This window comes from Mastigoproctus giganteus, chromosome 10 (assembly GCF_048544385.1).
Source record: "Mastigoproctus giganteus isolate SK-2022 chromosome 10, ASM4854438v1, whole genome shotgun sequence".
Classification (NCBI taxonomy): domain Eukaryota; kingdom Metazoa; phylum Arthropoda; class Arachnida; order Uropygi; family Thelyphonidae; genus Mastigoproctus; species Mastigoproctus giganteus.
Window position 1 is genome coordinate 165866079 of NC_143584.1, and position 26537 is coordinate 165892615.

The window sequence follows — 26537 nt, forward strand, 5'->3', positions numbered from 1 at the left end:
TACCACCCGTGAAGGCAACTTATTCCAGTAATTTATAACTCGCTGGCTAAAATAAAACTTCCTGCAGTCCAATCTAAACATTTCCCCGCGTAACTTGAATTTATGTCCCCTAGTTCTAGCATCATTTATAATCTTGAAAATTTTGTCCTCATTCATTTTACTGATGCCTCTCAGAGCCTTAAACACCTCAATCAAATCTCCTCTAAGGTGTCTAGTTTCCAAACTCTGCAACCCACATATTCGAAGTCTTTCTTCATAAGGACGCCCTTTTGCCGATCTCACCAGGCGAGTTACCCTTCTTTGCACCCTTTCAAGAAGCTCGATGTCTTTCTTTAGGTGCGGTCTCCATACTTGAACACAGTATTCCAAGTGTGGTCTAACATAAGCCTTATATAATGGGATTATCACGTCCCTATCTCTACTTGCAAAAGTTCGATAGATCATCGATAGGACAGCATGGGCCTTCCTTGCAACCTGTTTACAATGCTCAGAGAATTTCATGTCTGACCGTATCGTAACACCCAAGTCCCTTTCCTCCAGTACTGGGTTTAGTTGAACTCTACCAAGTGAATAAGTTATTTTGGGATTACTGTTTCCCCAAGTGTAATACCTTACACTTTGTTGATTTAAAGCATAGCTGCCATTTTTCTGACCATTCCTGAAGTCTATCTAGGTCTCTCTGAAGAAGCTCAGCTTGACAGTGATCATTAACTACTCTTCCAATTTTAACATCATCTGCAAATTTAGACATCACGCCCTCTATCCCTTCATCAATGTCGTTTATGAAAATTAAAAACAACAGTGGTCCTAATACTGATCCTTGGGAAACCCCACTTCTTATATCAACCCAATCTGAGGAATAGCCATTTATCACAACCCTCTGCCTCCTGCCCTGAAGCCATCCTTCTATCCATCTAAGGATTTTCCCAGTGATTCCAACCTGTTCCAGCTTATAAAGCAACCGCTCATGTGGGACTGAGTCAAAAGCTTTGCTGAAATCTAAATAAACAATGTCGAAATTATTCCCTAAATCCAGCTCGTGAGTGACCCTTTCGAAATAGCGAACCAGATTTGTTAAACATGATTTAACCTTTACGAAACCATGCTGAGTATCCTTGAGAATTTCAATTCGATCCAAATGATCCTGAATTCCACCCTTGATCATTGCCTCCATGATTTTCCCTATCACTGAAGTCAGACTGACAGGTCGATAATTTCCAACTTCACTCTTAGAGCCACCCTTAGAGTAGATGGAAGATAAACTGGAGGAGGTGAGGTTTAACCACCCTTAGACTTCTTTTCGCGGTGCTGTCTCATCCCTTGATGGAAGCGCAAGTTGTAGCATGAATGACAATGTCGTGTGGAAGATTGGTTGATTGTTATAGAAATAGCCAATGCAAGGCAGCCCGCGATGCATCGATATAACAGCTCTATGAATTGCGTGTATCCTGTAGTCGGTTTGTACATTCTCCTGGAGAAATCATAACTGAAACTTTCCGGACTAAATCGCTACCTGCATAACATCCACAAAAATTGCCAAAGGCATTGTACTCATTCTTTTATAGATAAACGTCTGTCAACGGTTCGGCAAGCAATTGATGCAAACATTCAGAACAAAAGCTTTTAAGATGTCGTGAATTGGGTGCCGTATTTATGATGGATAGCCGTTACACCTTATTAATGGGATAACGATTAATCATTATTGCGTAGATTTTAAATAACTATTGTACAGAATTTCTACTTTGTACACGGCCTCCAAATCCATTCTTTCCATAGTCGTAATTCTCCTAATATTTTGTCCACTCGCTGTACACAGTAGACTAGGCGTGTATGATTAGAAATCGTTCGCTGCGGATTTTTCCCTCTGTGCTTTAAATTGGTTTCATTTCCTGTGGTACCTATAAGATGAAACTGCTCTGGACCCGATAAATTTATCCAAAAAAGGAAGGAAGAAATAAAGAAAACAGAGTTTCGTACTTTTGTTCCGGCTGCTCGAATCAGAGCGAAGTTCCCCACACCTGGGTTTAGACCACTGCGGGAGGATCATCTCGTTACTCGATTCTCTTATCAGGCAGGCAGAACGTGCTAGTGAATGCAGATTAGGAACCCTGCAACGCTAGCTTGGAAGATAAACATCGACAACTTGAAACTAGCCCAAAGAATGGGTTCTCTGGATCTCTCGCTTTTATTCTATCGCTCGGTTGGTTCTTTTTTTGCGTACTTAAAATTTAATGTCACTCATATTTTATAAAGAAAAAAAAAAAAGAAAAGTTGCGGGACAGTGAAGCTACGCAGTATTGAGATTGGCACGCTTTTGTATGTGGGTGTTTGTGAGCATGCGCGTGTGTATGTTTCGACAGTTTTCTAGGCTGTATAATGGGAAAGATTTTATCATTATAAAATCAGCGCAAATGCGAAGTAGTGGTCTAATTTTGGCTCACAATATATGAGGATGAAACGGAATAGGTGAAACCGAAATTTCAAATAAACAAAATCAGATCTGGTAAGATTTTAAATCCTCTTTCAAAATGCCTCGAGTGCGATCGATAGAGCGAGATCTCCAAGCTTGTACATTCGGTACAGAATGAAATCCTCGCAATTTGCACGTTTTAGGGAAAATAAAGAACAAATTAATGGATTGTTGCTTATAATAATTTAGTTATTGGCTGATATATGTATAAAAGAGAAAAGAAACGTTAATTTTACGTATTAAAAAAAAATTGAGACAGAATGAAACACCTGATGTAGATTAGTGATGCGCAGCCTGAAGGGATATGAAGGCCCCTGAAGAAAAAACATATATCGTCTGTACTGCCCACTTAACTTTTGTTAATTTTCTTCTTAATAATAAGTTGTACATCAACGTTCTACATGAGCAGTGTCTAGGACGAAGGCATCTAATGCACACCGAACTGGCAAACGATATATTCTCGACGAGCTCGGATTCGGTCGTTAACGCGCTTTTGTTGTGAATAGATAAAAAAAAAAAAAAAAAGGAAGAAGAAGAAGAAGGAAAAAAAACCTTGGTCGTCCATGTCCCTTCTGCTGTTTCCCCCATAACTTCTGGTCCGGCCACCGCCCTCCTTTGCTCGAGTTAATTTCTATGCCAGTGACCTTTCTTCGAACGGGGGTTCGTTCGCATGCAGCAGGTTGCACGGACCGCCGGTGCGTTACTTCGAATTATCGTAAGTATCCCGTGACAAAAGGTATTTATCATCCTGCCTCACGTGCGTTTTATAGATGCCGAAACACATTGGGGTCCTGTCTGCGTGCCAACCGCACACACTCGAACAGTCGAACTTCCCCCCTGTGCGGAGTGTTCGGCGGTAATGGGCATTTACCTTGAGTTATGGAGTGAGAACTCGCTCGGCACCCGCCTGCCACGCGCAGGGACATCTCAGGGAAACGACACACGGAATGACCAGGCAAGGTGTTACAAAAAAAACTGTTTTATAGCCGAGAGAGAGAGAGTTGAAACGAGCACGTGGGCGTTTTCTTTTTTTGCTCATCGCGTGCAGTTCGTTGCCACCAAAATTTTCCTACCTTATCCAGTTTTCTCCTCTTCTTTTATTCTTTATATTCTTTTTTTCTTTATTTGTTTAATTTCTCGGTTTTTCAACGAATAAACAAAGAAGTAAATCTCCTAAGGTGATTTACCTTAGAGAACATGCGCGAAGAATCTAATTTCTTTTCCGACGAAAATTTTTTTTTTTTTTTTTTTTTAAATAACAGAACACGTGCTCATCTTTATCTTCAGCGTTTCATTTTTCTTAAACGGGCATATTCGAGAGAGTTAATGCATTTCTTCTTTCTTGTCCACGCCAGCTTTGTCTATTCGCTAGATGTTCTCGTTGTTTCACGTGGCGTGTCCGAGGTTAAGAACGGACACGAGGATGATAAATGGACAGCCGTGTAGAACTTCGCTCACAGCAATGAGAAGTGACAAACGGTCCAGTCTGACTGACATCTGCAGTAATAATGGAGGTGCGTGTTAGTGGAGAGAAATGTCATCCTCGTTCCAGCACTTAATAATGAAATTAATTAAGCAGATCTGTTTGTTACAGATCCCACGTGGGAGTTTCGAAAGATAAATTAAAGAGCGAACGAAGCATTCTTCCCACATATTTTGGATAGGTGATAACACTATCGGAATCATTTGTGGCTTTTCTATTATTTTAGTAGAACCTTTCCCCGTTTTACTTTCTGCGCATGCGCGTTTTTTTCCTTCTTCTTTTTTTTTTTTTTTTTTTTGTTGTTGTTGTTGTCGTTGTATAATTAAATAAAGCTTGATTTCACCTTTTTTGTTTTTGGTAAAAATGTGTTTTTCCCACTTTCCTTTTTGCGCATGCGTACTTATATATTTTTTTTGTCTATAACATTTAAAGCTTGATTTTTGCCTTTTTTTGTTGTTCATAACAGTGAAAAATAATTTTTTTCGCTTCCATTTCTGCGCATGCGCCTTGATATTTGCTTTGCATAATGTTTTTTTATGCTAATATACTGGAATTTTTTTTTTTTTAACTTTTCTCTCCTACGCATGCGCGTTTATACTTTTTTTTTTTTTTTTTTTTTTAATGTAATGCCTGTATAAAGCTCGATTTCGTTATTTTATGCTAATAACAATATTGAAAAACATGGTCTAAAAAGAAATTAATAAATAAGCTAATTGCGTACTTTTTATCAGTCGCTAAGTAATGACCTTAGTAAAAAATGTTATGAGTATTCCAACTAATAACATTTTTACCAAGGTTCTAATTTGTTTCTCTACCTTTCTTCAAATATTTGTAATTTGCAGCTGCATTTCTCAACAGAGTTGCTGCGTTTTTCCAGCGCATTTTTCATGCGAGAAGAAGACTCTCCCTCTGTTCTTATTGATTCGGTATCTCATTTGCTATTTATAGTTCCTTAGTACAAATGTGCGTACGTCAAAGAGTTGAAGCTTTATCATTTCGAAGGAAGTTTTTCCAAGTTTTCAAGTGCTTAGCGTAGGGCCATACATTTTGTATTCTTTGGAAGGCCAGTTTATGTGATTTGGTTTGTTGATAAGATTTCTCCAGTACTGTAGTCGGTCTCTGCGGTGGGAATTTAGATTTACATGAATCTGCATGTTGATGTCTTCGTTTTTGCCAAAATATAGCGATATGTTTGCAGCAGAGACAACAGCAGACGAAAATAGTAATCTGGCACGAAACGTTTTCGAAATTTGTCGTTATTTGGCCAAGAATCAACAATCGGAAAGCTATTTGTATTATTTTGTGGTGTGTATTATTTGTATCTTTTTTTTCTGTACTTTTTCGTTCGTCTGAAATTTTATTAAAGATTTATCGTTTACATTATATTTGAAGTTATAATTTATATTTAATGGCTGAAGTCAAATACTCTTTTTTTTTAAGCAAAAGTAAAAAGAATGTTATCATGGCCACTAAAGCATTTTCTCTTGGAGACGTTCGAACTTACGAGGACTTTTTTTTTTTTTTTTTTTTGCGCGTGTGTGGATGCACGAGAGAGAAATATCCCTCAGGGTGGTAGCTTCTACGTTACGTCTGCGTAGGGGAGTGTCACGGCACGCGTAGCCGGGGAATGCCAACAAAGTTATCAGTCCGACGTCCTCCCTTTTTAAAATTCTTTTCGACATCATCCGTCACAACACGCCCCCTCATGTCCCTGGCTGGCAGATGGTGAACTTCGGGCACTTGAAGATCCTTACAACGTCGGATTTTCGCTCTCCCTTCCGTCTAAAGATGCGCCAGTAGACAAGTTGTCTTGCAGGAGACGAGGGGTTCTTTGATCTGCCCCCAAGTCAATCTTTGTGTGAGTGTGAACACATGTTTATTGTTCTGCTTTTAAGAGCGGGGTCCATCGAAAGCCCGTTACTGACATCTTAGACCTCTTCTTATTTTGATCTCACTTGGAAGAAGCGGGTGGGGGGAGGGGGGTTAAAGAGATTGCAAGTTTGTACAGTGAAAGTGACAGAAGGAAAAAATTTTTTAAATGACTTTTTTTTTTTCTTTTTACTAGGAGACACTTGACATCTTGAGTTTCTTAAGACGTCAAGTGTGGATCCATTTAAATATTATTGGTGTACCATCAGAGTTAAACGAAAGTATTTTGAAATATTTCTTTCTATTTTTAGCATGTTTGTTACCTAACTTTTTAGATATTAGTGTATTTCAATTAACTTTGCTCATATAATTATTTGCGCATTAAATGCGTCCTATGAGCTTGCAGAAAGATTGTATTAAAGAATTCTTTTCAAATTAAGTTCTTTGTCAGCACTGCCAATAATTGGGTGCTAATTTTAGTAATAAAATCGATTGGGTATCTCATAAGCAGACGATAGCTTCAATTATTTAAACAGCTCAGTGTTGCATGCAAGGTGCGCGCTTTTGCTTATAAAGACCGAGCACTGTAGTCTTCCGGGTTAAATTCGATTAGCCGCTGCAATGAGACGAAGTGCGCAGTTAAAACACCCTCTATAAAAAGAGCGAAAATGTTAGTTAATAGATGTACAGCTGAGAAATGAAATGGACGACAAGAAGCAGTAAAAGAGTGCAAAATGTTTTAGTCCTGAAGGCCTTTTAAAAAGATATTGCCAGTGAAAGGAGAAAGACGCTAACAATGGAAACAGAAAACAAAACATGGAAATTGGATGTTTTGTAAACACCAGCTTGTGTAGGAGGGAGGGGGGAGGTTACACTTTTTTCAACCAGGCGCTAATAAGTCGCTCTTTCTTGCTTATAAAGGCGCTCACTAAAAAAAGGACGATAAAATAAAGGCACTCATCCTTCATCACGAGACATAAACGTTATTAGAGATCCGGTAGCCAGCGAAAAGCTCACTGGAAGATAAAACAAGTCTGGTTATCCTAATTCAATTTCGCAGCAGAAGGAATTAAGTTTTTTCTTCTCCATTGTTGCAGGTTGCAGCTATCCTTTTCTCTTTCATCCCGAGTATAAAGAACATCAGTTATCCTCATCTTTATTTTCTTTTCACAAAAACGGATGTTTTAGCAGACTTTAATATTATCATCGACTTCACTATTTAGTCTCGTGCTTTGCCACTATTAAAAAAAAAAAAAAGGAAAAAAAAAGGGAAAAAAATTTAAAACCCGTGTAATTTGTTTAGGGTCTAATACCGGCTTGAAGCCGTTATTTTAATGGAGAATTAAAATACTTTGTCATGTTTGTGTAGTTTTATTTTTTGCGCGTCTGTGCTGGGGTAGGGGGGATAGGGAAGAGATTGTATCGTTCATAATTCCTTTTACTTTGCAAAAGGACCATAAACGTCGGGTTCTAAGAACAAAAGAAGAAAAAAAATATATATTGCCTTGCTTAGAAGGTGACTTATCGTTCCAGAGATTATAATTTCCGCTTAAGTTTAAAATGAGTTTTTTTTTGTGCACGTGGTTTTTTTGCAGGAGCGGCACTTACCTAATTCGAGGCTGGGCGTTTTTATTCTCACTAAGTTGAGCCTTAGGAGATTTTTGCAGCATGTCCGCAGGGCTCTGCTGTTTGCGCTACTTAATGGTGCTATCTGCAAGTTCACTTCAAACCACTAGACGCCAATGTCGGGAGATTTCCCCACTCGTCGGTCCTAAGACACGCTTCGAAGTAATCACGACATCGCTCCACTTTCTTACTTCCATTTGTTCGCATTTCGCAGAGGTCACATCGATCGATTTCCTCGAGAAAGAGTTCCTAACAGGTGCACGAGAGCCTAATACGCCGCTCTCATCGGCAGCAGCAGCAGCCCGCATCTTTCCTCGCAACTGTAACACCTTATCTCTGTAGAACACTAAGTCTCCGCTAATACAAATTTTCGGTCCGTGCTCTGAAGAATACCCCCTCTGATTCTTCCTAAATGATGGCTTACCAGTGCTGTACGGCGTTGGCATCATTTACGGCTGCACCGAGTCTCCGGTTATTGAGGGAGTCGTTTACGACCAGAATTTACGATCCCTAAGCTCTCAACAGGTCACCTTGACGACTGTCGAGAAGCAGTGAGCCTGCACGTCCAGGTCAGTTTCGTTTACTGAACCCTTTCGCTCAACTTCGCCTCGCATCTGGTGGAGACAGCTGGAAGAAACCGACGGACAATTTCTCTTTCTTTCTTTTCTCCCCCTCTCAGTTTTTTTCCCCTCACACATCCCTCTCGTTGCGAGTTTTACAAATGGTATTTTTCCCTTCTACTTCTGTTCTCTGGAACAGAAGTAGAAGGGATTAATAAAGAAGAGAAAAGTTGGCTGTGTGAGCTCGGAATTGGACAATGAATAGGTACTGACTGGTTTGGAAGAGAATGGTAGAATGGATGTCAATTCAGAAGAAGAGTGCCCATGGAAGTATCCATAGAAAGGCAGGAAGCAGAAGTTGAAGGTGGATAACATAGAAGAATTCTTTTTTGCGAGATATAACACAGGGCTGAGTTTTAGAAGGATTGAAATCGACTAAGTTATCTTTGCTCCATTGGAGAATTACCTGGAGATCGGCATTTAAGGTTGTCTGGCGCACTATAACCTTGTTGTTTTTGCGCCATAAAAAACCAAATCAATCAAGCATTTAAGGAATTGGTAGTGGATATTCGAGAAGTTGAAACTGTTTGTGCAGGGCAAGTTTTCTCAAACTGCAGGGAGGAATGCAATGTTCTATCATCAGCAAAATTATGGATAGGATTTCTGGTCAGCGGAAGAAAGTCATTAATATACAAGAGGAAAAGAGTGGGAGAAAGAACTGAACCTTGGGGAACACCTGCATTAGTAGAGAGCCATCTACCATCACCCCTGCGAACAATCAGAGAAAACTAGCTATCCATTTGTAAAAACAAGAGGACAGTCCATAAGATGAGAGCTTTTTTTAGATCTTTATGCCAGATATGATCAAAAAATCCTTTAAAATGTTAAGAGCAATTGCTTAAGTTTCACTCCGCTTGTTGAAGACTTGAAGTGGTGAACCTTATGTTTATTTTTCAGAGAAAAGCTCTGGCAATTTCTCCCCCATCTCCTTCTATCATGAATCGTGTCTTTTGGGATTATGATGGGTGTCACGGAAGGATACAGTGGTGTAGTGGAAACCTGAGATGTTTACGATTCCAAATATATATGGAAATTTCAAAGCTAGAGATCCAGACTCAGACTGTAAGAAAGATTCCGAAACCTCGTTTATCGCATTTTTCTGAAAATGGTTTTGAGTGAACTCACTACATATGGACAATTCTCTCTTCGAGTTTTGTTGGGTTTCTTGTTGTTAAAAATTGTATTCGGGCACTGCGATGTTTTTCCGCACTGCTGGGAATTGGTGGAAATTCCAGGTTCTCTGAAATCTGTAAGACCTTGATGATTAGAAAACATAAGTGTACCGTTCGATGGTTGGTCCTTTTTTTTTTTTTTTTTTTTTTTTTTAAAGGTTTATTCATGCTGAACCCTTCAACTCGTACTGAAAATTGTTTTTCAAGTTTTTTTTTTTTATGTAAACCCCAAATATGAGAGGTATTAGAACCTATAGTACTCAGTAGGGTGCTTGGGTTGGAGGTTGAGAAGACGAAAGAAGATATTTGTTGACATTGGACTTGAACTTCTGTAGACTGAAATTTTCAAGAAATATGTACGAAGGAAGGTTGTTCCAGAAAACGGAAGTTGAATGAATAAACGAGGAAGATGAAAAGTTGGTTCTGTGGGTTTAAAGTTGGACAGTAAATGGATGTTGGCTGGTGGTGGCACGTGTTCGGACTGTTTTGAAAGAGAGAGCGGGAATTATAGAATCCAATTCAGAAGAACAGTGCCCATGGAAGTATCTGTAGAAGAGGCATGCAGCAGAAACAGAACGTCTATGAGAAAGCGAGTGGAGAGACTCTGTTAGAGATGAATCATTAATTAACCTAACTGCCCTCTTCTAAATGGAATCAAGAAGCCTGAGAGAGATTTTCGGGGCACCACCCCAGATGTAGGAACAATATTCCATGGTAGGGCGGATTTGCGATTTGTACAGAGTGAAGTTTGGAAGAAAAGTAACGCCGAGAGCGAAAGAGAAAACCAAGTTTTTTAGATGCAGAGGAAGCAATATTTGTAATGTGCTTGTGCCAAGAGAGATTAGAAGTCAGGGTAATCCCCAAAAGAGATATATCATTTTTCCTAGAAATGGAGTGTCACCAAAGATACGCATAGGAGTAGAAGAATCCTTTTTGCGAGATATAAGACAAGACTGAGTTTTAGAAGGGTTGAAATCAACTAAGTTGTCTTTGCCCCACTGGAGAATTACCTGAAGATCGGCATTTAAGGAATTGGCAGCAGATTTTAGAGAAGTTTAAGCTGATTGAGCAGGACAAGGTTTCTCAAAATGGAAAGTAGAATGCAATGTGCTATCATCGGCAAAACTATGGATAGGATTTCCAGTCAATGGAAGAAGGTCATTGATATACAAGAGGAAAAGAGTGGGGGAAAGAACTGAACCTTGGGGGACACCGGCATTAGTGGAGAAGTTAGAAGACAGAGAGCCATCTATCATCACCCTCAGTGAGTGATCAGAGAGAAAACTGGATAATCAATTACAAAAAACAGTTGGCAAACCATAAGATGGAAGCTTGTTTAGAAGACCTTTATGCCAGACATGATCGAAATCCTTTGAGATGTCAAGAGCAACTGCTTGTGTTTCCCCAAACTTTTCCATTGAATTAGTCCATAAATGGGTAACATAAGCCAGAGCATCACCAGTGGATCGACACTGACGGAATCCATACTGGCGATCGTTGATCAGACGGAAGGTTTCTAGGTAGTTTAAGAGTTTGCGGTTAATTGATTTCTCCATTACTTTAGAAAGAGTAGAAGTAATTGCAATGGGACGATAATTGGATGGGAGGGATTTGTCACCCTTTTTTAGGAACTGGCTGGATATGAGCAAATTTCCAAGCAGGAAAAACACATTTCGAATAAGAAAGTGAAAAAAGGCGGCAAAGAACGGGAGTAAGTTCAGGAGCACAGGTTTTGAGAACAAGTGGGGAAATACCATCAGGACTTGGAGCTTTCTTAGCATCAAGATTTGTCAAAATCCTTTTGACGGAAGACCACAGGAGGCATTGAATGGAGTGTGTTGTGAATGGTGGGAGGTGTTTTACCGAGATCATTAATACATGAGTTGGAAGAAAATTGGGATGCTAGCAGGTCAGCTTTATCATTGGCTGAAGTGACAACAGAACCATTTGGTTTTGACAGAGGTGGAAGCAGAGATGATGGGTAAAAGTTGTGGCCAATAGCTTTGGCAAGAGACCAGAATACTTGGCTACCATTAGGGCAAGAAGCAAATTTTCTACTCTTAGCCTGTTCAAACTCTAGTTTGTACTGATTAATAACTGCTTTTCAATTGTTGCGAGCTTTGGTGTAGGCAGAAAATGAAACTGAAGAAATGGAAACAAGCCAATTACGATATGCAACATTCTTCTCTTGAACAGCCTTATCAAATTTATTGGAAAACCAAGGTTTAGATAAGGGACGAGATTTTAAAGTGGAGTGTGGGATAAAGGATTCCATTCCTGCAAGAATAATTTCACTGACACGATCTGAGCAAACGTTGACATCAAAGTTTTGAAACTGTAATCCAACCAAGGAAAAGAAGAAAAGAAGTCTCGCAGGCCATCCCATTTTGCATTCTTGTAATGCCAAACAATACGAGGTTGGGAATAGCTATGAGATAAAGGTTCCATTGGAGAAGAGACAATCACCAAGTTGTGATCTGAAGTGCCTAAAGGAGCTCTCACTTCGACCGTGTACTTAGAAGGGTTGTTTGTGAGAAAAATATCAAGGGTGTTGGTTGTATGGTTAGGACTGTCCGGTATTTTTGTAGGTAAATGAACAATCTGTGCTAGGTCATTAGTAATTGCAAAAGCCTCAGCATCTCGACTAGCTGGGTCGGTGTGACTAGAAAACGGAAGCCAGCTGGAGTTGTGAACATTAAAATCACCAAGGAAAATTAAATAAATTTTCTGTTTATACTCCGACACGACAACCAAGTTAGTAGAGTTTACAATAAATTGTCAATACAAATATTTATCGTATTTAGTAGTCACGGGTTTGAACCGCGGTCCACTCAAGGAACGCGTGCTATGCACTCAAGCTCCTGACCACTCGGCGTGATGAAAACTAGATATTCCGGGAGAAAAAGCTTCCCCCTTCCAAGACTGACTACTTGACGACGATGTGGAAAAAGGAAACAGAAGTTGCTTCAGCCAAGATGGGATTCGAACCGAGATTTTTCCTGTACAGCGATTTTAACCGCTGTACTGGCAGTGAAGACTTCGTGCCGATAACTGTGTTACTGTAGTAATTGGTAAAAGGGTATGGAGTAAAATATCAATAATATATGGGCGAAAACATTAACTGTAGGAGGTGGGGTCGATCCTGTAGAAGCTTTATTCTTCATTTGAATTTTGATCCTTTGAGATTGATGCAATACGAGTACGTAATTCCAATCTCGGAAAACCTCACCCCATTCGGGGTTGGGGGACGGATACTAGTGGCGCGATGTACTTCGAGTTGTTCAAAGTCCCGCACTGTTTGATCCCGAAAGATGTCATTAGATGTGGTTCCCTTTCGTACATGCGTGTATGACTACACCGGATGCGACGTCACAAAGATTTACGGCCGTTTTTCCCCCTCAACGCGGCCTCGAAGAGAGTGCCGAAAGGCATTGGTGGTCATTAACAATTCCGGATTTTCGATTTACGATGTTATCTTGCACGAGTGTCTGCTTGTTGATGGAGTAATGGAAGCGTTTGTTTGTTTTAAATAGGCTTAACGAATGAAGTCATTTGCGTGTGAGGAGAGGTTTAAATTATCTGCTTTTCTTACTTTCCTAGGTTTCCTTCTGTCTAGAAAAATGCGCTTTTATTCAAATCTCTTAATTATCTGATTAGCTTCTTCTAATTAGCGCACTCACACGTTGAAGGTGTTTGTTGCTTTGCACGTTACAGATAAGGTATCGGCACGAGTGTTCTGTAAACACAGTCGCACCCAAACAGTAATTTATTAAAGGTTAATTGGGAGATCCTTTCCCCTACACACATTTTTCTGGTTGTAGTTTATAGGACACAGCTGCGATTTTCAAGAGATTCATTGAACAAGAGCTGGAAAAGAAAATAAAACGCTGTAATTACACATCTTCGGCCTTGATTGATAATTTTGTCAATAAAAGATGTTAAGGGAATTTAATTCTATGGTCATATACTCGTTTCGATGTAAAATTAGCTTTCGAAGCAAATATTAAATCTTTATAGTCAGAAAAATTTGCCTTTTTTCCCTCCCTATCAGAATGAAATTTGTGGACTGACTTATCTTACGTGCACGAGATGCACTTGTCTCTCGTTCGATGGCTGTAATTAGTGCCATCTCTCGCGTGTTCTGAAACACACAAAAAGATTTTCGTATCGAACCGATCAAGAGGAAAAAATATATGAAAAAAAAAAAAGGGAGTTATTACGTGGCATTACAGAAACGAAAGCAATTATGGGAATTTTAATCTAGTGAAAAAAAAATTACTTGTTTAAATGACGGGTTAACAGTTAGCACGAGATATTCTCAAAGTCTGCAGCAAGTGCAGTTTTATTTCAACAAGAATTTCTCTGTCTTCGAGCGGTAAACAAGTCGGTTCTCAAAAATGGACCAATTTTTCGCGTCTCACCCACTTACACTTTAAAACAGCCAGATGTCTATCCCACCCTCTTGATCACTCCCCCCCCCCTTTCCACCTTGGGATACATCGCGTGTTGATAACGTTAGACAGATGCACGCTCTTTGTGTGATATCAGTGATCATGATGTATTAGTGGTCCAGCTTACCTTCTGCTATGAGAGTGTGGCTATCTCGTAGTCCTGGTTGATTGCTATGATCTCTCTCTTTCTGTGCTCGTGCGGCCAACATCTCTTATGACAACGTTCACTTTGTAGCCTCCCAAGAGCTGAAGATGTATAGTTTGCCCGGCTTTTAGTTCGGAGTCAGTTTTGATAAAGAAAGATTTCATTGTTCCACTCTCACCTCCATTTAAGGAGACATGGCTTGATAAAGACATTGCCAAAATGGGTGGGGAGTGGGGGAGAGAAGGATAAGGGCGTGCTCACATATTTTTCTCCCATTTATTCTTACGATGATCTCATAAACGACGCTATACGGCCGTCGAAACAAACGCGGAGACTTAAGAATGAGCATTTCATTGGCCTTAAGTTGGCTTTCAGCCTTGATAGACGAGCAGATTGAAAAATGGCTTGGATTGTTCCGAGGGAACGTGTACGCTTTCACGGGTGGTTTGGTTCGAGAGTATTCGGCGGTCAACGAAGGTTGTTATTCGAAAGTGTAAATTTAAAAAAATAAAGACCGGAAAGATATTGTCTATGACTGATTTAAAAAGGGTCGTTTTTTTATTCCAGGAAGTTGTTTTTTATCACGTGCTTGCGGCTTCACTACGTTATCTCATTGTTCGCTAATATACAAGTATATAAGAATATAAAAAACATATGCGCATGAAATGTTTGTATCTTATATGCAGCTAATATACTGATATTTTATTACAATATATATATTTATTATCCTTTCTATTTCTCTATTTAGTTGGCTGCTAATTGCGTTATCTTCGCCTGCGTCAATATGGTAGGACTCTACGTTCATAATATCATGGAACATGCGCAAAGGAAGACATTTCTGGACACCAGAAACTGTATAAATACTCAGTTGGAAATAGGAGACGAGAATGAAAAACTGGTGAGTTTTTGTCGTTTCTTATAAATAGTGTCCGTATTAGTTTCCGTTTTATCTTTTAAATAAAGTCTCTGCTGTTAGTTTTTATTTCTTAAATCCCTGTGTGTAGGAATGAGCACTCGTTCCGTGTTAAATAAAAGTAGTTATTTAATAAGGGTAGGAATGATACGGTATACGTGACATTAAAAACTGAATAAATACTAGTCAGACTAATAAAATATGGATTCAAAAGTAGCAGACGCTAGTCAGACTAATAAAACACGGATTCAAAAGTAGCAGACGCTAGTCACACTAATGAAACATAGATTCAAAAGTAGCAGACGCATTTTATAATGTTTGAGCTTATTCACGCGCAAGTTGTCAACAATGGGATTGTATGCACAATAATGTGTCAACAGACACACTGTTGTGCCAAAAGGAGCTTTAAACTTAATTGGCTTGTAAGGCTAATTTTCTTTTTAAAAATGCCGCTATATGCATAAGCACAGGGGAAGCAGACAGTCGCTCCTGCCATTGCGCTGTAATATTCCATTGATGGGAATTTGTACCTGAATATTTATGTTAATAAAGATAACGCGAACAGATTTCATATTTATGTTGGTCAATACTTCGTCATTGATGTTACTCTGCTGCTTTCCACGATCTCCAATTCACTTTCAGACGTTTAACCTTCTCGGTATTGCCGAGAACGAAAAATGGACTTTGGTGCGCATAATGAAGCTCGTGACTTTCATTCATTGTTCTCTTTATACTTGACTGAGCTCATTTAAACGTAATATCATTAAGACGCAAGTACGGGTTTTAAAGGGTTGGATTGCAGGGTAACGAGTTTGAAATGTAAGATCGATTGCTAGTAAGGAAACAAAGCACTAGTGTTGTAGATTCTAATTTAGGCTAATGAGGAATTTCGAAAAAAAAAAAAAAAAATCTAGTAAAAGGGAAATATCTATTTCCCTTTTGCTAACAAACAAATTTAATCACTCTTTGACATAGTATCAGTTTTCCTTAAGAACAAAGCCTTCCTTAAAACAACATACACAAATGTTCCTTAACTTTAACAGACATGCAGTTATCGATAGCTCTCGAACCCATTGTGTGTTAAACGTCAAAGTAACGAAGGCTGTGAGGCATCAGTGTGTTGTATCTGTAATTGTGTGTATTCTTCGGTCGGTTTGCTTTGTTTGACGAAAAGCTTGAGTTTCCTGGAGAAAAACAACCACGAAAAAATAAATAATTATTGCCGATTTTTATTGGTGCGATTTTAATGAAATTTAGACTGGCTCTAAGAATCTTTCCATAAGGTGCAAATATAAAATTTCATGAATTGCATGCGGATGGACGGACAAATAAATAATAATCGTCAGATTTCTATTGGTCTTATTTAATTAAATTTGGGATAGTCCTACAAATCTGTCTCGAAAGGTCCAAATATAAAATTTCATGAAAATCCATCCACTAGGAGTGGATTTATTACGTGCGGACAGACGGACGGGCATAGTGAAGACAACAGGCACATTTTGCACTTGATCGCATCGGGGTAATTACTAAAATGTATTTTGACACTACGGAACACATTACCGATCGGTAAAGGGTTCCGTAGTGGTAAAACTACGCTAATTACACACTTTGCAAAATCAAAACGTGTTTATTTAACATTTTAAATTTTCTGGTAAAACTAATTTCTCTTTAATTCGCTTAAGGAATGTTCCGATGTTAAAGGCCTAGTGGTTAGCATGCTTTGTTCTGGCAGCTGAATGGCAAAGAGTTTCAGGACCGAAGTTTTCGGTTCATGCCACGGTTTACATAAACTACCTTCAAGGTCAGAAAAACTGTCGCCTCATTCTCCTGTAGGTGGGGTTTGTCTTGATTGTCAGTGCACTCGATTGTTACTGGGGCTCCACTTAGGGGAGGAAAAAAGAAAAGAAAGAAACTCGCGCATTGAAGCATCATTCATGATACACCAACGTGGGGCGCGTGCCCTCTCTCTCTCTGGCGTGACCTGCTTTTCATTCCACGACCCTCAGAGGTAGGCATTCCGTTGAAAAATGATGGCGGCGAGCATCGACTAAGTAATTAGAGCTCCTCATTGGCTCACAGATTCTATTAGTCTTTGCAGAGATCACGTTTCGCTGAACGTTTAACATTAAGTCTGTCGTCTTGACCTCCGCTTCTGGGAAAAGCAGCTCCATCTGTTACACATCCCTGTATTAATTAGACGAAGGCATCCGTGGAGGAGAAAGAGAGAGAGAAAACAGAATAGCTTGACAGCCTGCTACTGCAATCTTTTCTCGTATGGGGGGCGCTAGTGTCTGCCCTTTGAAATCTAATTAATATCGCGGTAACCCGATATTAGCAAACAGAATATTTGCGACGTTAGATAAGCCGAAAGGACATTCCTTTATGTACTGTTCTGAGGAGGAGATGACCGGAAGTGTGACGAATTATTTGCACGCTATGTGCAAACTTATAAGCGATCATCGAGGTTCAGTAGCCACTAAAGAGCCAGTTAAATGCCATTAATCATAAGGCAGTGTTTGTCAAAAATGTAGTTATTTGTCGATTAAATTAATGACGCATTAGTCTGTCCTACTGTCAGTCACTGCAGATGGTTGCTGATAGTATCGATCGTGCTCTGAAATGTTGGTCCTTTGATGTGTACAGCGACAGTAAGCGCAGGAACAAATAGTAAGTTTCACGGCCTAAATAGTTCCTCCATAATAAGAAGGGTTAAATTATTCGTATATTGCGCATGCGCATTCCGAAATATTTTAAGTGTATTTTAATAAAGAAACGTCAAATTTATTAATGTTACAAATCAAAGAATAAAATTAAGAGTTGATGGATAGAGAATGCCCAAGGAAATATTTTCTAGGATTTGGAAAGATGAGAAACGTACAGAAAGCTTCCATTTGATAGGATTTCCATTAGAAACTGGAACAAATTAGGATTTAAGGTAGTTTTCAGCCAGCTAAAAGTACCAGTCATAAATGGAGCCCCTCAGGGATCGCTGTTGGGACCCCTTTTGTATCTTCACTAATGATTGACGGGGAAGTACAGGGAAAGGTATCCAAAGTCTTCTGATGATTTGAAGGTAGGAAGGAATGGTTAATCCCCGGAATCAGACTGTGTTGCTCCAGAATAACTTAGATTGGTTGCACAAATGGTCTGAAAAATGGCAACTGAAGTTTAATACTTTGAATGAAAGGTTTTTCTTCTGGGGAACAGAAATACAGGCGTTACTTATAAGAGAAGAGTACTTAAAAGTGATTTAGGACGAAGAAAATTCGGGCGTCATACACTCAGATATGAAATTTACGAAGCAGCGTAAGCATACAGCTAGGAAGGTATAGAAAGGGATGTCACTGTCCCTTTTGTATAAGATGACGGTGAGATCGCATTTAGAATATTGTGTTCACGTTTTGGGACCACACCTAAAGTAAAACAGCTTCTAGAGAGGTTCAAAAAGGACTACCATAAGGACCCATTGAACTGCTCTGGTAGACCGAGGCTGGCCATAGAGTGCTTGTAAGGAATTCCGATCCCCTGTCGCAGATGGGGCAAGGGCTGGAAGGACATTTAAATAGACCTTGGCGACCAGATTGGTGAGAGCACTAATCGATGCCCATATGAAGATTGTCTTCCAGGAGCGTCTGCAAAGCTTGGTACTTAAACATTTTTTTTGGGTGGAGAGATAATTGAGGTATAGCCCTGAGGAGGATCAGTAAAATGAACGAGGAGGTATGTTTTTGTTTACGAGAAACAAGAACCAGGAGACGCAAATATTAAATCTCAGAGAGTAACAGAAGTTGGATTTCAAGAGGTTTACCATCTTGCAGCCTGTTGTTCATTATTGGAATGAATTACATGTCAAGATGGCCAAAGCTGAGAATTCCATAAATTCAAAGCAGCGTTGGATGGTCACTTTTTTTTTTTTTTTTTTTTGGCAATGGAGGAAAGGTATGAATAATTGGTTTTCCTTTTTTTTTCTTTTGGCAGCTCAAAAAAAAGTTCGCTTTCTTCCATCGTTTAGCCATCCCAATAAGGATTTTTATTTATTTTATTATTGCCGATTTTTCTTTTTTCTTTGGTAGTTTTCTATCAATTTATTTATTTATTTTTTTTTATTTTTACTAATTTTTATTTTATTTCATTTTAATTAATTTATTTTATTTTTACTATTTTAATTGCTGTTTTATCATTTTTATTACATTATTTTATTTTATTTGTGTATTTTTTTTTTTTTTTAATGTTTGGACATTCAGTACGTGGCCCTCGAGGTTTGCTGCGATTCGCGCTCAGTTGTGGCCCGCCTCTTCGTGGCGTAGACGTGTATGAGGACGCACCTTCTCGGCGCTTGTTGCTTCCTGATTGCAAAGTGACCAGAAACAACAACGCATGCGCAGCACAAACAGCACTACACACAGTTCTGTCATTTCTGCAGAGTTCGTGTATCATCCCAGTATACCACGGCAGAGTTGAACTAGCGTTTAGGAGCCGCCCTGCATCAGATACCATAAAAAAAAAAAATCCTAAAAATAATAATACAAAAGGCCTCTCAGCTGAATGCATACCTTGATTTGCGTTTAAAAACTTTGTGCCGCTTCGCTTTTCCAATGTGCCATCACACCATAAGGAACTGAGTTGTCCAGCATGTGCGGTAGTCTGGAGCCATGACACACCTATTTTTAGAGGTCCTAAAAATAGATCGCGAGGGCTCCTTGACCAATAGTAATTGCGTTGGTCCTAAACCCCAGTGGCTTTGGGGGTCCCTGGAGGTACTGCATCCCGGTAAAATCCAGCCTTGGCTACTATAGCTGGCTCTATAGCCCTGGCTCTATAGGCCAAGAAAATTTCCCAATAATAATTACAGAATGTACGTTTCTTTCCTCAAAGGAGAATCCTTTATTAAATGGGGTGGAGGAAGTTCTTTTCCTTCTCCTTGGCGACGCTCTAATGGCAACGACTGCCGCTTTGTAACCTTTAATTCAGTTTCGTTTCTCATTTTAGTTTCAGCCAGCTAAGCGGTGATTAAGTAGGCAGTCACTTTCTATTTATTTTTGTCTTCCTCTGAAACTCAATTTACAAATAAAATTCTATTAAAAGTATACCTTGCGCATTAGACGTTATTTGAGACACAAACCAGCCTCTGTTGCAAATATAATTGAGATGTGAATAGAGTGGCAGTTTATACGAAATGTGCATTTATAATCAAAAGACAATTAGTTTTATTGGACGCGTAGTAACACGAGAGGTCAAGATGCATTTGTGTAACTGATCAGGCCTTGCTCATTACTTTAAAGGAGGGGGTAAGGTGCTCAGCTGTCGCTAAAAATGCAGTCACCAGTTTATTCAATCTCAGCCGGACAGTTATTTTGCCGGTTAATTATTTAAGAAAATTTAAGTGACCGGAGAGTTGACCTTCGAAGGGTGGCTTCCTGTTCAGAGAGAGAAATTCGTTAGCCTAACGCGGAAATTCAAATAACCATCCTCCGAAAGTTGGTCACTAGTCTGTCTTTGGAAGAAAAACTGAGCACGTGAAAGAAAAGAAGAGGGTAACGAGTTTTTCCTTTCTTTTCTTTCGTCTTTGCTTTGTAGCTGAGGAGTGGGACTCGGACATAAATTAATCATGAGCCATCATGAATTATTAATGCCCTCTGCGCGAAACCTAATCTCTTTGCATGCTAATCAGGCTATTATAGGCAGAGTAAGGAGAACACTTCTATTATCTTTATATATATACACACACGCCTGCTTTGTGAATAGTTCCGAACTCCTCAGTTGCCCAACTTGCCTCCCCCACCCCTCGTTTCCCCTCTAAGAACTTCGTGTATATGTGTGTTACCTTACTACGCTCTCTATGATTCACCGTTGACTCTACAATGGTTTGTTGTTGTCCTAGGAACGACTTCTACTCAGCGTACTACCTCACCACGTTGCCATGGAGATGAAAGCGGACATTGTGTCACCAAGGGAAGGACAGATTCACAAAATGTATATCCAGAAGTACGAACACGTCAGGTAAGATGCTTTTTTTAATTCTTCTGTCTATTTATATCCATTACATTTCTTTTTATTAACATTATTTTTAATGACAGCCTGGAAATCAAAAGAAATTTCTGGAGATAAATAGGGGAACAAAAGCGCCATCTAATGGCGTCATTTTTGTTTTCTTTTTTATGTCCGCGTAAACGGGGCCATATAGAGGAACGTTCTATTACTATTTCACTTTAAAAATACTGTACTAAAGTTTGTCATAGCGCCAGTAGATGGCGCTATGAAAAGTTTTATTTATGTCCGCGAAAATTATAAAAGTTTCCATTCACTGTTTTCGACGGTAAAGACAAAATGGGAGCATTTAACCATTTTAGCTGTTGTTGAGATCCTGACCCCTGCAAGTTCTGCCCCCACAATCATTCGAAGTTGGAAATATCTCGACGCCAACCCATTCTTCTTGGCAGACACTCAAATATTGATCGCCACCTGTGCAAATACAATCTTATATTAGCCGTTCCCAACTTTGAGCCTTCACCAGCGTCACGGCCCATTACTAAATGCGGAGTAAACTCAGTGTAATTGGCCAATGATTTAAGTAAGAGGGCAGATTTCCATTGGCTGTATTTTTGCTTTTATTTATTGAATATAATAAAGTTTATAAAAATGGCAATTATATAACGTTGTAATTACCATTCTTATCGAAATATTCTCTTGCGTTTTTTTTAAAAAGTCGAATGTCATTCTCGTGATTTTGCGTTCATTGTTACGTGTATTTCACGCAGCGTTTTTCTCTGGTCGTTGTCGAGGCCAAATAAAGTCGCAACCCGTTTTAAACAACAGTAATTGATATTTTTCCGGCAGTTTTCTTAGCATCGATGCGTATTTCAGAGTACCGCAACAAAGCACCTTTCAGACTCGTGAAAGTTCGTTATTCGTGAGGACGAAGGAGCACTCCGACGCATTTACTTTCACCGTCTCCCAGAGGTATAAGAATAATTCTCTTTCTCCAGATGTAACTGAGATGATTATAACTCAGTGTCCCATCTGACTTGATTAAAAGTAGGAGCTCACAGATCTTATTACTGAGAACGAAAAGCGTGGCAAACACGGCAGCGCATCGCCACGTGGAAAACAAATCCTCGTTCATTAGTTTCTTACGACAAATAACGAAGAAAAGAAAAATCATCGACATTCTTTATCCAGAAGAGCGATATCTTCGGCAATTTATCTTATTTCGTTCCCTCCGTCCGATCGAAAAAAAAAAAAAAAACTCCTTATTGGCGTTTGTTCGAACCTTTTTCTCTTCTGTCGCTCGCTGCTTTTTCGTTCTCCGGATCGGTCTGAGAACGAGATTATGAACTGCGAGAAGAAGAAAGGAAATCTTTTCATATCTTGTTGACGAGGAGAGCTTTCTGTCTTCATATTCTGTACCATTTTTGCCATATGTTACCCGATGCCGCGCTAGGCAGAGACATCTAGCGTCTAGGGGGTTCATATGGCGAGAAGTCGGGAAAATAAAGAGAAAGAAAGAAAACAGAATGTGTTCAGAACATACAAAGACTTATGTTGCTTTTCTTTGCTCATTAAAACTTTAATTAGCTTTCCACTAGAGGTTGTTTATTAAAAAAAAAAAGAGACCGCCTTCATTTGGCCTCTCTGAGGTTGTCGGTGCTTAGTTTTAGCACGTGTATGTGTAGGGGGCACTGTTATGGATCTCCGCCGAGCATATGTTTGATAACCGTGCCGAATTAGTGGCACCGTGACGTAATCAACGAGCGGACCAGTTTTGTTGGAAATTTAATCGCCTTCCGATGCGTGCCGAATTATTCTGCACACGATTTGCGCAGAGAAACAGCAAATGGGTGTAAAAGGGGCAAACATTTATTAGTCATTCCTCGTTTTTATCTCTTCCGTATACACCACTAGTGGGGAAAAAGCGACACGCATGTCATAGAGCGACACGCGAGGACATTTTAGGTGACAGCGAAATGTTGGTAACCACCACTGGTTGTTAATTCAAGTTATATTGTACTTGTGGACTAATCTTTCTTACTTGTTTGGCATTTAACAATGATCGCGGCAGCGCTCTTCCCGCATAAACTGCGCTGATAGTTCTTTGGTCGAGTGTGCTATCGATAAAACAGTGTGTGATATGTATTGGTTGCCTCGGGATACTGGCACTAAGAACGTCGTGAACAATACACATATAAGTAAAATTGTTCTCTTAATGTTTGAGATTTCTTCCTCAACACAGGTGGAAATGCATCGCTCATAACCATCCTGTTCCCCGCGATGGTCTTCTGTCAAGGAAAGGTACACACCCGCTGTTAGTCTGCTCTTTGAAGCTAATTTAATGGATCACAGTCTAAAATCGGGCACCATTCACTTTTGATCTTTCCGAAGCGTGTGACCTCACCCCTCTCTCATTTCTTAGGGACGTCATAGTCAGCGCAACAAACTTGGTAAGTCGAAAGTCTCCGTAACCCTCAGTTGTAAGTGTTTGTAAGGGACAAGATCTTGGCATTTCTGACGGATGTGGGGTTCCACAAGATTCTTCTCTAGATCCTATTCATTTTCTCTTCTTTATGAATGGTCTGACTGCATGACTGGATCGTTAATGTTGAACTTCTACATCCTGGAACTTTTTTTAAAGTCCTGGAACTATTTGAACAGGGCTGCAGAGTTTCAGGACTCGATCACAGGTAATTCTCTTCTTAATTTAACACTGAAGAATATGTCGCACATCATTTTCCACTCTTTATGGTAGACAACAAAGCTTAGAGTTTCAGACGCACGAGGAGATGTGTATTCATTGCTCCTCCATACGATCAATGTATACATTCAGTTAGTGCTTGTTTTGCTGAACGAAAAATCCGAGTTTTGCTTGAGACCGTCTAAATCAGCCACGTTGTGAAAAAGACCCATAAATTCCTTGCGTCATTGATGGAATTTGAACTCATGTCTTTTCCACCCGGTGTGGGGAGAACGGTGATTATACCAACTGTGCTACCCATGAGGGGGTTCCCCTCGACGTTGGCACCTGTACGTGGTTAGCGGACTTCCCAGTGACTGCGGTGCTGGTATGGTGTCTGGGTAGCCCTGGCATCCTGCACTCTATAGCATTTATTGATTGCCTGGTGGCCAATGTCCCATTTGGGACTGTGGTGGGTGGGGGAGTCCGGGCACTGAACTAATACAGAATAAAGACTAATATATGAATCCTGGTAATTTAAATTTTCCTTCTGAGTCCTCAACAGCCCCTACCAGAAAATAACGATACGGACACAGATGCTACCACTTCAGCCAAGAAGACCAGAACTGAAGCCATATCAGGTTCAACACCTATAAGTAAATACTTGATATTTCATTCTGTCGGAGAGAAACTTATAGGGAAAATGTCACCCTCTGGAAGGGTTGACAGGCTCCCCTAAAACTGTAAAACGGCTGCGTTCTGGGGATATCCTCGTTGAAACCAAGTGCGAGAAACACTCGGAGCAACTCGTTGGAGCCGCTTCTATTGAGGGAACTCCAGTTACGATAACATCCCCCACAAAACACTGAACTCATATCGATCTCTGAATGGGATCTTCTGGAAGTGTCTGAAGAGGAGATCTGTTCAGAACTAAAATCGTAAGGAGCGGCAGCTGCAAAGCGAATGTGTAGGGATGGGGAATCTTAGTCCAAACTAGAAACCTCATCCTTACTTTTAATACGCCAACGTATCCTCGTGAGATTGAAGCTGGCTATCTGCACAGTATGTCCATATGTTCCAAACCCGTTAAGGTGCTTCAAGTGCCAGAAATATAATCATTCGCAAACGGCCTACGCGTGGTTCCTTGCATGCGCTCGATGTGGCCCAAAAGGACCACGAGATTGCATCATGTAAAGCAACAAAACTCACCCGCATTAATTGCCAAGGAGAGCACTCTGCATACTCCCGATCATGCCAGAGATAGAAGGAAGAAAAAGAGATGCAAGCCTTAAAGCAGAACTAAACATTTCATCCCAGCAGGCTAGAAAACTAGTTAAACTAGTAAATAGCAATAGGACAACATATGCTGAAAAGGTTGTCAAGAAATGTTCCACTGGATCATATGCTGTGCCGTGTGTCTTAATTGCGTGTGTTCTTTGGTCGATTTGTCTGCTTTTCTGGGGGGAAGGAAAAGTCAGTCAGCTGCTACTCCATATCGGTACTTCCAATTGTGCTCTAGCATTACCAAAAATAGAAAACCAAACCGCCAACGGTAATACGAGAAAAAAAATGGAGGTCGAAGCCAAGGAGGTACCCGAAGAAGCAGTCTTGGAACTCTTCCATACTTTCCCAAAAAATTAAAATACAAGACAGAAAAATAAGCCCTCAGCACTTCAAAAGCAGACCGATGGATCTACCAAGCCCAAAGCGGCTAAATCCCTACAGTGGAATTGTCGTGGATTCTGGAGAAATACACTCGACATGCAAAAGAATGAACCCAGCATGCTTTTGCTTACAGAAGACTGATCTAAAGGCAAATGATGACCCCACCATGCGTAACATTATTATTCATAAGGATAAAATTATGGCTGTTCCTGCTCATGGAGGAGTCTCTGTCCTCGTGGGCAACAAGAAACCTTTCAGCTTTTTGCTACTTACAACCAGCAAAGCAGCTGTAGCAATTCGCCTTACACTGGGGGTTATATTAAGAGGCTGCTCTATTTATTTGCCACCTGAAATTGACATCCCCCAGGAGGAAAGACCTTGACGATCTTGTTATGCAGCTGCCCCTCCTTTCTCACTTCTTGGGGATTTTGATGGACATAACATCATGTGGGGTAGTGCTGACATCGGTGGAAGGGGAGGAGTCAGAGCATATGCTCGCTGACAATGACCTCTGCCTTCTAAATCTGGGAATTAACAACTTCCGCATGCCTCCCCATACGTTTTTCTGCCGTTGATCTTTCTATCTGCTCCTCTCCCCTACTCTCCTCCCTTCAATGACTTTGGAGGTGGAGGAGAACCCGTATGGAAGTGATTACTTATTTACTTAGTAGGAGATAGTTTCTTCCTTTCAGGCTGTCACGGTGGAAAACTGATCAGGCTGACTAGAATGCCTTTCAACATCTGGAAAATTGTGACCTCAGCGCAGTCAGTCAGGAGCGAGCGTGTCAATAACGTAACGCAGTCACGTAGTATCTTCCACGCCATTGCAATTCCAAAAACATCCACCATTTCCCAAATCATGTTGGAATTCAGAATGCACTGCAGCAAAAAAGGCACCAAACAAAGCCTGGGGGATACTTAAAGAAATTTAAAGTAAACTCCATTATCGAACAACTTTTAATCATGCAACATGAGGGTTATCGGGAAACAACTGCCCTTAACTCCTGGGCATTGGCCAATGGTTTCAGGTTCTCACAAGAGAAGACCGCTTGTGTCAAGCTTAATCTTCACCTCGCACCTGAATTAAGACTTGGACAAAAGCACCATTCCAGTAGTGACGGAGACGAAATTTTTGGGACAAAAAGTTGACATTTCTCCAAACGCACAAAGTGTACGAGAGGGTTGAACATTCTCTCTCGTCTGGGATGCAGACCGGTGCACTTTACTCCGTCTCCATCGTGCACGTACGATCAAAACTAGATTTAGTAAGGTAGGACAAATAAAAGATTTATTTATTTATTATGAGTCTCGGGTATACGTGTCCACCAGAAATAGCATCTTTCCGTGACTTGACCACATTCACCATCAAGCAATCGTATTGCTGGCGTATTCCAGAATATCTCCTGTATATGGAAGCAAATGAACCATCCTTGTGGCTTGTTGTCAATTGTCTCT

General features: G+C 40.1%; 1 protein-coding gene across 1 annotated transcript in view; it reads left to right on the forward strand.

Moving 5' to 3' along the window:
• Window positions 1-26537, forward strand: part of LOC150079454 (adenylate cyclase type 1-like) — a 317266-nt gene that overhangs the window by 108400 nt on the left and 182329 nt on the right. Inside the window, exons 2-3 of the mRNA XM_090383372.1 lie at window positions 14585-14734; window positions 20631-20749. Of these exons, the coding sequence (XP_090239498.1) occupies window positions 14585-14734; window positions 20631-20749 (269 nt within the window). The remainder of the gene's footprint in view (window positions 1-14584; window positions 14735-20630; window positions 20750-26537) is intronic.